This window comes from Phalacrocorax carbo, chromosome 8, assembly GCF_963921805.1.
Source record: "Phalacrocorax carbo chromosome 8, bPhaCar2.1, whole genome shotgun sequence".
NCBI classification, from domain to species: domain Eukaryota; kingdom Metazoa; phylum Chordata; class Aves; order Suliformes; family Phalacrocoracidae; genus Phalacrocorax; species Phalacrocorax carbo.
The window spans coordinates 13,494,488-13,508,427 of NC_087520.1; the positions used below are offsets into that span (position 1 = coordinate 13,494,488).

At 55.5% G+C, this 13,940-nt stretch overlaps 2 protein-coding genes across 3 annotated transcripts in view; both read left to right on the plus strand.

Moving 5' to 3' along the window:
• Positions 1 to 2,880: 2,880 nt before the first annotated feature.
• LOC135314605 (protocadherin alpha-2-like) lies at positions 2,881 to 9,635 on the plus strand. Its single transcript, XM_064458160.1, has 3 exons — positions 2,881 to 2,979; positions 3,334 to 6,169; positions 9,493 to 9,635. Exons 1-3 carry the CDS (start codon positions 2,881 to 2,883, stop codon positions 9,633 to 9,635), a joined length of 3,078 nt encoding a protein of 1,025 aa, XP_064314230.1.
• LOC104049877 (protocadherin alpha-C2) overlaps positions 6,006 to 13,940 on the plus strand; it is a 94,527-nt gene continuing 86,592 nt past the window's right edge. The window contains exon 1 of one of the 2 annotated variants that reach the window (XM_064458808.1): positions 6,006 to 12,383. In XM_064458808.1, the coding sequence (XP_064314878.1) occupies positions 9,723 to 12,383 (2,661 nt within the window). In that variant the 5' untranslated portion in view covers positions 6,006 to 9,722. The remainder of the gene's footprint in view (positions 12,384 to 13,940) is intronic. The other variant, XM_064458805.1, reaches the window with a different exon arrangement.

A 13,940-nucleotide genomic window follows, 5' to 3' on the forward strand; every position in this document is an offset into this window, starting at 1 on the left:
TGTCCACAATGTCCTTTGAGGTTATGAAGATCTCCCACAGAGACAGTCATTTGTGCTGCTGCCTGATTGCCATATATACTGTGTTGGTAAGAGGAGGTGAGCTGCAGACCTCTGGATGCTGTCTGATGAAGGTTTTCCCACTTGTTTTAAGAAAGGTGTTGTGCGAGGGTAGTGCTTCAACCTGCTGTCCTTGTGTAGAGGTGGGCATCTACAGTAGCTTTCACATTGGTTGATGTTGCATGATGGTTCCTTGATCCTCCTCAGGCGGGATTTGTAAGTGCGTGTGCTGAGGAGGTGGGTGTAATATGTGTGCTCTTGATTTCCCCTACTTCTGCACTTGCACGGTCGCCTCAGTAGAGGTGGTGCATCCCCCTCTCACGCTGAACTCACACACGTGCACGTACACACCAACTCCTTACAGCACGCCAGCTCTGGTTTCCTGTGGTAGACATTCTCCCACGCAGTTGATATGGTGAGTGCTCTTGCACTTCACCATTTGGTGTTTTTCACTTGAGGAGTAAAATCCATCCAGGCTGGGATCAGAGATGACTGCTCTAATTGCAGAATCCTTAAGAAGTCTAACATTCAGCTCTGTGGTGTTTCCATCTGAGATTGCTGAAAAGGCACAAAACATTCAGGGTGAAGGTCAGGCATCTGGGAAGAGCCTGCCAGAGAGTGAGCGGCTTTGCGTCCCTCCCTGTGTTCTTTGTGCCAATCATGAGGGAAGATTAGGACGTGCAAAGGCCTGTGTCATGCCCAGTGTGGGTTTTATTGCTGGGCCATGCTGTTGTGGTGGAGCAGTGTCTGGGAATGGTAGCAGCGATCTTCTGAGTGGCATGGAATAGGGCTTAGGGCATTTGTCATGGGGAGGGTGACGCTGAGCGGGGAAGAGCCTTGCGTGAGGAAATGGAGATGCTGTGTAGGACACAGAATGTGTCATTGGTGAGGAACTGGAGAATGTCTGCTTAGCTGGAGACCTCATTTTGCAGGGCTTGGGATAGAGGATTCCAGTAGAAAACTGTCCTGAGCTGATGTTGATGTGGAGTGAACGTCCTTAGTTTTCAGGTCTCCCTCCTTGTTACCCTGCGATACAAGTGCATAAGGGAGCAATGCAGAGTGTCCAGTGATTTATAATGCAGTGATGCTACAGGTAAGTCGCTCACACCTAAAGAGGATGTGTTTGAGAGAGAGATGCACTGTTGTTCCTGTTTAGTTGTGGTATCTTCATCTTGGGTTGAGTGAGCGTTGAGTGGACTGAAAGCCAGACTTGGTGATCCTTATGGGTCCCTTCCAACTTGAGGTATTCTATGAGTGGACCAGCAAAGCCCCACTCTCTGCTCTCATTCCTTTTGTGCTGCTTCCAGGCACCGTGTGAGGAAGTGGCAGCAAGGACGGATGGAGGAGGGACCCTAATGCGTTTCTCAGAGTGGATGTGTTGGATATGGAGGGGATGTTCTGAGTGATGATGCCACGGTGTTACCTTGGGGGTGTTTTGAGGTGTGTCTCATGCTAATGAATGAGAAGTGTTCTGTGGGGACTGATGCCCCATAGTATGGAGGTCGTTGCTGTGTAGTTCTGGCAGAGCATGCCTGCCTGAAAGGAGAAGCAAGAGCTTGACATTCATCATGCAGGTGAAAAAGGAGGCCGGAAGAACAGCTCTTCATCGACGTAGATGAAGAGTGTGTGGGAGGTGTGGTTGCCCTGTGTTTTTTGAGCCTTTGTGGAGGACTGGTGTGCTGGATTGTGATGGGTTGGAGTTCCAGAGTGAAAGACTCCCCTGGGTTGTTTGGACTCATTGGAACATTTTTTGCGCAGATGTCCAAGTACCTGGAGCTTGGCTTGTGCTTCAGAGCGAGGTGGATTCTGCTCTTGAGAGGACAGAGGCTGAAGAGTGTGGTCTTCCTTCGACAAGTGGAGGTGAAGGTGCACTCTGTCTGTCTTGCGTAGATGGGAGGAAAGCAGGAAGGTTGTTCCCCATCTGGATGGTTGGAGGGCAACAGGAAAGATGAACGAGAGGTCTTGCCAAAGGGCACGTTTGTGCTTCATGTTGAGCGTGGTGTAGACATGTAGAAAATGTTTTGTTAAAAGGGAAAAGGAAGAGATAAGGATGGAATTAGGAGACACGGGGAGGCAAGGATAGGGCAGGGTGAGGCAAGAAAGAAGGGAGAGAAGGAAAAGAAGAAGGAAAGAGGAAAAAGTTGAAAGGAAGAGAAAGGAAGAGATGAAGAATTAAGAAGGAGGAGAAAAAGAAGAGAGGAAGAAATGTACAAAATGTGTTGGTACGGGAGACAAAGAAGAGGCAAAAAGGGAGGAAGGGAAGAGGAGGAAAGGGCTGGGAAGAGAGGAGGAGTACAAAGAGAAGAAAGGAGATAGGGCAGAAAGAACAGAGAAGGAAAAGCAAACCAGAACAAAGCAAGCAATAGAGAGAACTAAGATAAAATAATAAATGAAAATTGCATGATAAATGCACGATAAACTAGCATGCACATCTTCTATCACTGCACATGGAAAGATGGCGAGAGGAAGAAAGGAAAAAAGACAGGAAGAAAGAAAGGAAGAAAGAAGCAAGTATGGAAGGGAGGAAGGAAGGAAAATTACAAAGAGAGGAAAAAAAAGGAAGAGACCATAGAGGAGAGTACCAGGGTGCACCAACTCTGTCTTGCAGAAGGAAGAATCAGAGAATGAAAGCAAAACAGCAAGGAAGGAATCTGTGAAAGTGAAAAGGATGGAAAGAGGGAAGAAGGAAGGTAGGAAGCAAGCGATGATAGATTACCAGCACGCACGGACCTTAGCTCTAGCCGCTGAACAGACCTGGTCCCGACAGCCGCCCCCTTGGTTAGAGTACGGCGCTCCGGCGGTGATACCGGGTAATTATCGGTGATGGCTCCGTCTTTGCCGGCCTCCGCCGCGGCGCCGGAGGCGACTGGTGAGCTGCGAGCGGGTGTAAAGAAGAGAGAAGGATGGCAAGAGCGGGGAAAGGTGAGAAAAGATTGAGGTACGGCAGGGGAATAAGGAATGGAGAAGAAAGAGAAGTAGAAGTATTGTGAAAGGGAAAGAGCAAGAACGAGAAAAACGAAGAATGGTAACTGGAGGGAAAAAGAAGTTGAAAATAAGGATGAGAAAGGAAGCAGGGACAAAAAGAATCCACACAACGAAGAAGCAAGTCAGCATGGAAAAAGGAATAATGAGAGAAAGAAAGAGAGAAAGAAAATAGAAGTGAAGAGGAGGAAGGAAGACCAGCCGGCAGCGGAGGTGTGACGAGCGCGGGTGCGGAGGCGCGGGCGAGCGTGGGGAGCGTGTGAGGCGGCGGAGCAGCACACGGTGTCGCTGCAGGCTCAGAAACGGCGGCGGAGCGGCGAGGCGGCTCCGCCCCGGTGCGGCGGAGAGCCCGGCTGTGAGCGCGGGGGGGCGGCGCGGGGCGAGCAGGAGAGCCGGCGCGTCCGTGCGGCGGCGGGGAGCCGTGCGGGGCCCGGGCGGGTGGAGGCGGCGGCGGCGGCGATGGGCGTGTGGTGGGTGCCCGCGGTGCGTGTGCTGGTGCTGCAGGCGGCCTGGGCGCTGGTCGGCGGGCAGGTGCGCTACTCGGTGCCGGAGGAAGCCAAGGCCGGGACGGTGGTGGGGCGCCTGGCGCAGGACCTGGGCCTGGAGGCGGTGGATCCGGAGGCGCGGCGGCTGCGGCTGGTGGCGCAGGGCCGGCGGGCGAGCGTGGAGGTGAGCGGGGCGAGCGGGGCGCTGGTGGTGAGCTCGCGGCTGGACCGGGAGGAGCTGTGCGGGAAGAGCGCGCCGTGCGCCCTGCGCCTGGAGGTGCTGGTGGAGCGGCCGCTGCGCGTCTTCCACGTGGAGCTGGAGGTGACCGACATCAACGACAACGCCCCGCTCTTCCCCGCCGCCCGGAAAAATCTGAATTTATCAGAGAACTCCCCTCCCGGGTCTCGGTTCCCGCTGGAGGGCGCGTCGGATGCAGATATCGGAGCCAACGCGCAGCTCTCCTACACACTCAGCCCCAGCGACAGTTTCCGTCTCGATTTAGAAAAATCAAATGAAGGGACTATTGTACCCGATCTTGTTTTAACGAAACCGCTGGACCGGGAGACGGTGGCTGTGCACCGACTGGTGGTGACGGCGAGTGACGGGGGCCGGCCGCCGCTGACGGGCACGATGGAGGTGGTGATCTCTGTGCTGGACGCGAACGACAACGCGCCCCAGTTCAACCAGTCGGTGTATAAAGTGCAGCTGCCGGAGAGCGCTGCAGAGGGGACGCTTGTGGCTCGGGTGAACGCCACGGATCCGGACGAGGGAATAAACAGCGAGGTGACGTACACGGTGACCAGCTTCTACCCCGTGAGTGAAGAAGATATTATTACCGTCAACCCGAAGACGGGCGAGATGCGACTCACGGGCGCCCTGGACTTCGAAGAAGTCAAAATCATTCATTTTCGTATTGAAGCGAGAGACAAAGGGACGCCCCCGCTGTCGGGTCACTGCAGGGTGGTGTTGGAGGTGGTGGACGTGAACGACAACGCGCCGGAGGTGTGGGTGACATCGCTGTCGGTGCCGGTGCCGGAGGACGCGGCGGTGGGGACGGTGGTGGCGCTGCTGAGCGTGTCGGACCGGGACTCGGGGGCGAACGGTCGGGTGCGCTGCGCGGCGTGGCCGCCGTCGCCGTTCGGGCTGGTGTCGACGTTCGCGGGCTCGTACTCGCTGGTGCTGCGGGAGTCGCTGGACCGGGAGCGGGTGGCGGAGTACGAGGTGGAGGTGCGGGCGGAGGACGGCGGGGCGCCGCCGCTGCGCGCCAGCCGCGCGGTGCGGGTGCCGGTGTCGGACGTGAACGACAACGCGCCGGCGTTCGCGCAGGCCGTGTACACGGTGCTGGCGCGGGAGAACAACGCGGCGGGCGCGGAGCTGGCGCGGCTGTGGGCGCGGGACCCGGACGAGGCGGGCAACGGGCGCGTGAGCTACTCGGTGGCGGAGGGCGGCGGCGGGGGCGCGGCGGCGGTGGTCGGGGGGTGGCGCCCGGCGTCGAGCTACGTGTCGGTGGACGCGGAGAGCGGGCGGCTGTGGGCGCTGCAGCCGTTGGACTACGAGGAGGTGCAGGTGCTGCAGTTCGAGGTGCGGGCGGTGGACGCGGGGGAGCCGCCGCTGTGCGGCAACGCCACGGTGCAGGTCTTCGTGGTGGACGAGAACGACAACGCGCCGGCGCTGCTGCCGGCGGCGGGCGGCGGGCCGTGGGCCGGTGCGTCGGGCTCGGCGGCGGCGTCGGGGCCGGGCTCGGGGGCGTTGTGGGCGTGGGCGGCGTGGGGGGCGCCGGCGGGGCAGGTGGTGGCGAAGATCCGCGCGGTGGACGCGGACTCGGGCTACAACGCGTGGCTGCGCTACGAGCTGTGGGAGCCGCGGGAGAAGGGCCCGTTCCGCGTGGGGCTGTACAGCGGCGAGGTGAGCACGGCGCGGGCGCTGGAGGAGGCGGACGGCCCGCGGCAGAGGCTGGTGATCGTGGTGCGGGACCACGGGGAGCCGGCGCGCTCGGCCACGGCCACGCTGAGCGTGTCGCTGGTGGAGGGCGCCGAGGCGGCGCTGGCGGCCGCGGGCTCGTCCTCGTCCTCCTCGTCGTCCCCGTCCTCGTCGGGGGCGGGGCTGCGGCCGGCGGCGGGCGCGGAGGGCGGCGCGGCGGCGGCGGCGGCGGCGGCGGCGGCGACGACGAACGTGTGGCTGGTGGTGGCCATCTGCGCGGTGTCGAGCCTGTTCCTGCTGGCGGTGGTGCTGTACGGGGCGTCGCGGTGGGCGCCGCGGGCGGCCGTGCTGTCGGGGCCCGGGCCGGCGACGCTGGTGTGCGCCAGCGAAGTGGGGAGCTGGTCGTACTCGCAGCGCCAGAGCCGGAGCCTGTGCGTGGCGGACGGCGCGGGCAAGAGCGACCTGATGGTTTTCAGCCCCAACTTCCCGCCGCCGCCCGGTCCCGCGGCGAAGGAGACGCAGCCGGAGCCGCCCGCTCTCCTGGACACGGTCAGTGGCCCTCCCTTTCTCGCCTCTCGCCCCTTCCCCCTTTTTGCTAGTCCCGCCCGATTCGCCCTTCTCGCCCGCCGCCTGGGCAGGCGCTGGTTTCTAAGTGCTCACTGTGTTAGCCCTGACCACAGCGTTCCTTCTGTCTGCTTCCTCTGCAAGGTTTTTCACTACTGCGGTGTGTTTTTTGGTTTTTATTGCCATTTTCTGCTCTTCCTGGAGCGCGGAATTGCTCGAAGCCGTTCTGCAGCTATTTCCATAGGGTCCTGAAGTGAGTGGTAATATGTTCATGTGATCGTTTGCTGCCTTATTTCTAATTGAGGTGTTCAAGTGTAGGGTGCTTTTTCTGTAGCACCTCGTATCTTTTTGTAGATCATATGGGGACATCTAGAGCATAAGTTAGCATTTCAAGGATGTGGGGAACTCTCCAGTCAAAACTGATCCTGAAAGGCAGATAGTTGAGTTTGGATTGCTTTCTCATGGTGTCGTGCAGTCTAGTTTTCTTGTCTGTACTCCTTATCATTCTTCATGGTGCTTCTGCTTTGAAGACCTCTGTAGTATTCCATTTCAGTCTTTTATTTTTTAACGTGAGGAAATGTTCCTCACACATAAACTGCTCTAAATCTTTTTCTATCTTCTCGCCTTCTTTGGAACCCTTCCTGGGCTCCTCTCTCCTTCTTATCGTCTTAAGAAGGGGAGCACCTCCAGAAAATATTCAAAGTGTTGGTGAATCTTGTTTCCACAAACTTGAATGAAGTGCGTTGTTTTCTTCCATGGTGTCATAAGTCTTATTTTATTGATTGGCACTGAGAACAGATCTGATATATCTTTGTCACTGTTTTCTCTATGTCCAAGATATTATTTCAGAACCATAAATGGTTATTTCATTGTCAGTTACTGTCTCTGTTGAGGCCACATTTTTTTCCTCATCTGCTCAGCTTCGTGGTGTCGTGCGTCAAAAATATGTTGCCATTTTCCCACCTAGGTCTTCAGGGTCGTCAACGGTTTCTGCAGTTCTTCTCAGGAGACCTGTATTTTAGCTTTGCCCCATAGGGTAATATCTCCCATAGCCTTTGTTACATTACTCTTCATGACTTTTTGAGATCCCTTGATGAGCTATTAAATGGCACAGTTCCTGGAAAATATCTCTGCCCAACTGCAGTGTTGACCTTACTTTCTCAAGTGCCCAGGTTTGATTTTCCTGCCATCTGTGTAGTTAATCACAACTCTAACTGTTGCTTTCAGCCTTCTTTCATTTTGTATGGAGTGTCTTCAATTGTGTAAGTTTTTCTGTCTTGCAGGTAGGGCAGTTTTAATGATCTTTTTGCTTTTAGCTGCTGCAAAGTGTGCGTTCCCAGTCATTTCTTAATCAGAAGTCTGTCTCCTTTTTGATTTTCCTCTGAAACAGAGCTCATGCAAGGTGGCAACAGTTGGTACTCCAGGTTCCCTGTTCACTTTGCATGGCATATATTATTTTGTGAAGCACTACAAAATTACTATGGACATAGAAAAGATAGTAGAAGCATTTCACGTTGCCCCTTTTTAAGTATGGTGCAAATTTACTTTCTAATGCAAAGAATGGCAGAAGAGCAGCAACCAAGGTAGGTGTGAAAAACGTGCAGCTGTAGTGCTATATTAGGCAAGATGCATTGCTAGAGGACTTGTTTTTGGTGGGCAAATATATTTGTAGAAGCACCTTGGCTATGGCTCCTGACTGCTAGTTCCATGTACCCGGCAGTGCTAGGCTTTGTCTTTCTGGTTTTTTTTTGTTCCCCCCCTTATTCCTGAGAATACTTCTTAAAATAAACCATTATTTTGTGTTTTGTTGTGTGTGTGCCTTATGATGATCATCTGAATATGAACTGCAATTACACCTGAAACTCCTGATTCTCCTGTAGACAGCGTGGCTTAGCTTGCCTTTCTCAAGAGACGTGTCAGTAATTGTGAGCAAGAGCCATGTTGCCAAATAGTGCTGACTGTTTCATTTCAGAATTTGTGCCCCTTGCCATCACTGTGGTTCACTGTCTTGTAGTCTCTTAAGGTGATGTTCACCTTAAAAGAATGCTGTGAGACTTCAGGTTTAATTTCTGTTTCTGCCTTCATAGAAGTGGATACAGAAACATTGGCAATACAGCAGAGATTTGAGAGGCTGGGCAAAACCTGTTTGCTTTTCCAGCCCTGTCTCCCTGAAATCCTGAACAGTGATCCCTGAACTCAGCCCTGACAATGGAGGCCTGGAAATAAATCAAGACAATTGTTAGAATACCAACAGGTGTACTTAAAGATGACCTATCGACAGACCTACCTGGATTATTTTAGCATTAGGTATCTTCATTTTGTTTTGACCTCCTCTTGAATCACTGATGCTTCTGTGGTAGAACCAGCAAATCACTCCTGTGTGAAATCATCTGGTTTGTGGTGCTGCCTGGCCTGCTTGGCCTGCATGGTGGGGTAGCAGCAAGTCTCTGTAGCTGTGTAGAGAAGGGACCCTGATGTATTTGTGTCAGTGGATAAGGTGGGAGTCTGGGAACATGTTCTAAGACGACAAGTACCTTGCCAGAGCAGTGGTGCAACCCTTTTATGTTGTCTTCAGTTATGGGATGTGTGGACGACTGTACTGTATCCTGCTGCGGCTTATGTCCATCAATAATGGGCACATTGTTTTACTGTACTGTGAGCGCCTACCTGCCTAAACAGGTAAGAAAGAACTCATGATTCATTTTGCAGCTACAAGTGGGGAAATAAAACTTATGGGAAATACTTCACTGAGACATGTCAAAACTACTAGAGAGCTCAGGTTCCCTGAGCTGTTTCACCCTTCTGAGAGGATCTGTGCTGTGTGAGTTATGTTTAGACTGACATACGAGTTAGGAAATCACTGATGGAGTTGAAAGTCTTTGGAATTTGTATGCATTGCTGGTTTCTTTATGTCAGACCTATGTTTCAAAGGGCAAACCCATTCTGGTACGGATAAACACAGAATTTGTTTGTAATACAATGTCCTCACTCTATTATTTATTGCATGAAAACCAAGGAGAGTGCATGGGATTGCTCAGCCTTGTCACTGTCACAAAGCCATGAGAAAGGGAGCAATTTCTGCTTTTTTTTTTCAGCGTTGCTGCACCAGACACAAATGCCATGTGAATCTATTTCTTCTGGAGACCTGAATATTTTCCATAGATGAAAGATGAAGGATATGGTCTTCCTCTGTAGAGGAAACAGCTGCACTCTCTTTGTAAATAAATAAATAAATGAGGAAACTGAGTTATGCCTCCTCAACAACATGTAGGGAACACAGAGTCAGATGAGAAGTGGGGTAGGCTCTTTTCAGTGAACACCTCCCCAGATGTGATTCATGGGTTAATGTAGGTATTTAGGAAACGTTTTGGCAAGTATATATCAGCTAAGTGGCTTTAGGAAAGAGAAGAAGAAGAGGGAAGAAGATGAGGGGAGAAAAGAACAGAAGACCACCTGCTATCATTTTTTCGAAATGTTCCGAAGGGAAAGCGCGGAGCGTGTCGGACGCGGAGGCGGAGTCACAGCCCGTCCTTTTTCGAGCGGAGCGCTGCTACCAGGCACGGGAGGATGACAGGAGGCGGCTGCAGCGGAAGAAGCCGCGGTCGGACACGAGATGCCGCTGTTGACCGTGAAGGTGCTCTGAGCTCGGGGGAGGGCGCAGCTCCTCCCGGATCCGTTGTTACGGTTGCCATCAGCGAGCAGGCGGCGGCGGAATGCAGGAACGACAAGCTGGGCCGGGCGGGGCGGCGGACCTCGGAGTGACGCCCCGCGCCTACCGGGAATCCCTTGGGGCGGGCGTCCGTGCGGCGGCGGGGAGCCGTGCGGGGCCCGGGCGGGTGGAGGCGGCGGCGGCGGCGGCGGCGATGGGCGTGTGGTGGGGGCCCGTGGTGCGTGTGCTGGTGCTGCAGGCGGCCTGGGCGCTGGTCGGCGGGCAGGTGCGCTACTCGGTGCCGGAGGAAGCCAAGGCCGGGACGGTGGTGGGGCGCCTGGCGCAGGACCTGGGCCTGGAGGCGGTGGATCCGGAGGCGCGGCGGCTGCGGCTGGTGGCGCAGGGCCGGCGGGCGAGCGTGGAGGTGAGCGGGGCGAGCGGGGCGCTGGTGGTGAGCTCGCGGCTGGACCGGGAGGAGCTGTGCGGGAAGAGCGCGCCGTGCGCCCTGCGCCTGGAGGTGCTGGTGGAGCGGCCGCTGCGCGTCTTCCACGTGGAGCTGGAGGTGACCGACATCAACGACAACGCCCCGCTCTTCCCCGTGAACGAGGAAGCCTTTACCATCGCGGAATCGTCGCTGCCGGGGTCTCGGTTCCCGCTGGAGGGCGCGTCGGACGCAGATATCGGAGCCAACGCGCAGCTCTCCTACACACTCAGCCCTAGCGAGCACTTTAACCTGGATTTGCAAAAAACCGAGGAAGACGGGGAGTCCTTATTCTTGGTGCTCGACAAACCGCTGGACCGGGAGACGGTGGCTGTGCACCGGTTGGTGGTGACGGCGAGTGACGGGGGCCGGCCGCCGCTGACGGGCATGATGGAGGTGGTGATCTCTGTGCTGGACGCGAACGACAACGCGCCCCAGTTCAACCAGTCGGTGTATAAAGTGAAGGTCTTAGAGGGGTCAGAGCTCGGGACTCTGTTAATCAAGCTAAGTGCCACGGATATGGACGAAGGGATCAATAGCGATATAATGTATTTTTTCAGTAAGCGTGTCGCTGCTCAAGTAAAAGAAGTGATCTCTATCGACGAAAACAAAGGAGAAATTAGACTTCAAGGGAAATTAGACTATGAAGAAATAGACAGTTATGAGATAACAATAGAAGCAAGAGACAAAGGGACGCCCCCGCTGTCGGGTCACTGCAAGGTGGTGTTGGAGGTGGTGGACGTGAACGACAACGCGCCGGAGGTGTGGGTGACGTCGCTGTCGGTGCCGGTGCCGGAGGACGCGGCGGTGGGGACGGTGGTGGCGCTGCTGAGCGTGTCGGACCGGGACTCGGGGGCGAACGGTCGGGTGCGCTGCGCGGCGTGGCCGCCGTCGCCGTTCGGGCTGGTGTCGACGTTCGCGGGCTCGTACTCGCTGGTGCTGCGGGAGTCGCTGGACCGGGAGCGGGTGGCGGAGTACGAGGTGGAGGTGCGGGCGGAGGACGGCGGGGCGCCGCCGCTGCGCGCCAGCCGCGCGGTGCGGGTGCCGGTGTCGGACGTGAACGACAACGCGCCGGCGTTCGCGCAGGCCGTGTACACGGTGCTGGCGCGGGAGAACAACGCGGCGGGCGCGGAGCTGGCGCGGCTGTGGGCGCGGGACCCGGACGAGGCGGGCAACGGGCGCGTGAGCTACTCGGTGGCGGAGGGCGGCGGCGGGGGCGCGGCGGCGGTGGTCGGGGGGTGGCGCCCGGCGTCGAGCTACGTGTCGGTGGACGCGGAGAGCGGGCGGCTGTGGGCGCTGCAGCCGTTGGACTACGAGGAGGTGCAGGTGCTGCAGTTCGAGGTGCGGGCGGTGGACGCGGGGGAGCCGCCGCTGTGCGGCAACGCCACGGTGCAGGTCTTCGTGGTGGACGAGAACGACAACGCGCCGGCGCTGCTGCCGGCGGCGGGCGGCGGGCCGTGGGCCGGTGCGTCGGGCTCGGCGGCGGCGTCGGGGCCGGGCTCGGGGGCGTTGTGGGCGTGGGCGGCGTGGGGGGCGCCGGCGGGGCAGGTGGTGGCGAAGATCCGCGCGGTGGACGCGGACTCGGGCTACAACGCGTGGCTGCGCTACGAGCTGTGGGAGCCGCGGGAGAAGGGCCCGTTCCGCGTGGGGCTGTACAGCGGCGAGGTGAGCACGGCGCGGGCGCTGGAGGAGGCGGACGGCCCGCGGCAGAGGCTGGTGATCGTGGTGCGGGACCACGGGGAGCCGGCGCGCTCGGCCACGGCCACGCTGAGCGTGTCGCTGGTGGAGGGCGCCGAGGCGGCGCTGGCGGCCGCGGGCTCGTCCTCGTCCTCCTCGTCGTCCCCGTCCTCGTCGGGGGCGGGGCTGCGGCCGGCGGCGGGCGCGGAGGGCGGCGCGGCGGCGGCGGCGGCGGCGGCGGCGGCGACGACGAACGTGTGGCTGGTGGTGGCCATCTGCGCGGTGTCGAGCCTGTTCCTGCTGGCGGTGGTGCTGTACGGGGCGTCGCGGTGGGCGCCGCGGGCGGCCGTGCTGTCGGGGCCCGGGCCGGCGACGCTGGTGTGCGCCAGCGAAGTGGGGAGCTGGTCGTACTCGCAGCGCCAGAGCCGGAGCCTGTGCGTGGCGGACGGCGCGGGCAAGAGCGACCTGATGGTTTTCAGCCCCAACTTCCCGCCGCCGCCCGGCCCAGTGGTAGAAAACGTTTCTGCTGGCACGGGTCCGTCTCTCTCCGCACTTGCTTCAGGCGTGGTAAGTGTATTTGCCATATTTTTGCTGGGTAGTTCTGTCAACCTGTCACATTTCATGGATCATCTATGTATTAAACCAAATTTTTTCGTGGTAATAATTTTAAAGCGCGGGTCCTAAATAGCCTTATATTACTCTTGAATGTAACTCTAGTGATCTGCGTTTGGACACGCATTTTGGCCTTTTGAAATGTCAGACTTTACCTGAATGCCTCGTAACATTTCTGTTTAGTGTTTTTTCTTTTTTTTTTTTTTGTTGCGTATGACGGTATTATTAAAGACTTTTTAAAAATTTTAAGATTTTTTTTCTCCACTATGTGGCTTAAAATGGCGGTAGTAGCTGTTAGCGGATCTCTCATTTCCCTTTTTTAGCGTATTTCAACGTGTCAAAACACCCGGGAGGTGCCCAGGACTGAGGACTTCCCTCAGGATGTCTGTAATTAGGGTAGTAGTTATTTTTGATATCAAGTGTGGTTATGCTTCTTTTGATGAATATTGTGTTCATGTGCGCCAAGGATCGTTTGGGTTTTTATTGATTTAGAAGCTCGCTGGTTGGTGGTTTTCTGGCTCTGTTGTGACTCTGGTAGTCCGGTGACAATGTGGGGGAAAATGGAGTGAGACACAGGATGCTACATGAAAAAGGTGGAGAACTGTTTGAGGGAGCGGGTGCTCCCTCGCCTCGCTTCTCCCTACGACTTGATCCCGTTCTTTTCGTAGTGTTGTGGCGTCTGTTCTGTCCTGTCGCCCCAGTAACGTGATGTGGAAAGTGAAGTCGAAAACAAGTTGGTGGGAGTCGAGAGAGGGAGTAAGAGTGGTTAAGAGAAAAGTAGAAGGGAGGACTTCTATATGCAATATTGGATAGTCTAGAGATGGTACGTTGAAAACTTTTGGTTCTCTCAGCAGTAGAGCAGAAGCTGGGAAACACAGGTTCAGCTAAAGTTTTCGATACTGGTTTCCACGTTGATTTCCCTATGTGGGAAGGGATTGCTTAATTACTCGGCTGTTTTAACGCCGTTACCGAATCAGCTGATCCTGGCCATGCACTAATGGCACTGAATCGATTTTGTTCTCATCGAGACCGGCTCCAAAGCATTCCTTGAGACGAGATTTTGGGGTCATGTTTTGTGTTCCTTGGATACTGCTTCTACAGGGAAAAGCTAAGATCTCATATAAATATATATATATATATATATAAAATGAGTTTTATAGCACAAAAACGAAATCTGTAGGGCTGCCGGGGTAGTAAGAACAAGCAGTACTTTTACATCGTTCTTTCTCGTGTTACTCATTCAATTCACCAAAGACCCGCGTTTGGATAGCTACCATAGTTTTGTGGTAAAGTAACTACATAAATGTAAGTTTTAATAAATATAAATATGTAAATATACTGTACGTACCTTTTGTTGGGGTTTGTACTAATAGAAGTGTTTTACACGAAGCATGTGGACTAGAAAAAATAAAATCGCAGATAGTTGGTTCTAAATTGACAAGAACGTTCTTATAGGGTATCGAAATCCCCTAAAGAAAGTTGAGAAGTTCATGACGGTCTTGAAAATAATCG

Coding starts and splice junctions, on each gene's coding strand:
- LOC135314605 (XM_064458160.1), top strand. CDS start 2,881: ATGGCTCCGTCTTTGCCGGCCTCCGCCGCGGCGCCGGAGGCGACTGGT. Junction 2,980..3,333: donor GATGGCAAGAGCGGGGAAAG/GTGAGAAAAGAT, acceptor GTGTCGCTGCAG/GCTCAGAAACGGCGGCGGAG. Junction 6,170..9,492: donor CAAGGTTTTTCACTACTGCG/GTGTGTTTTTTG, acceptor AATGTTCCGAAG/GGAAAGCGCGGAGCGTGTCG.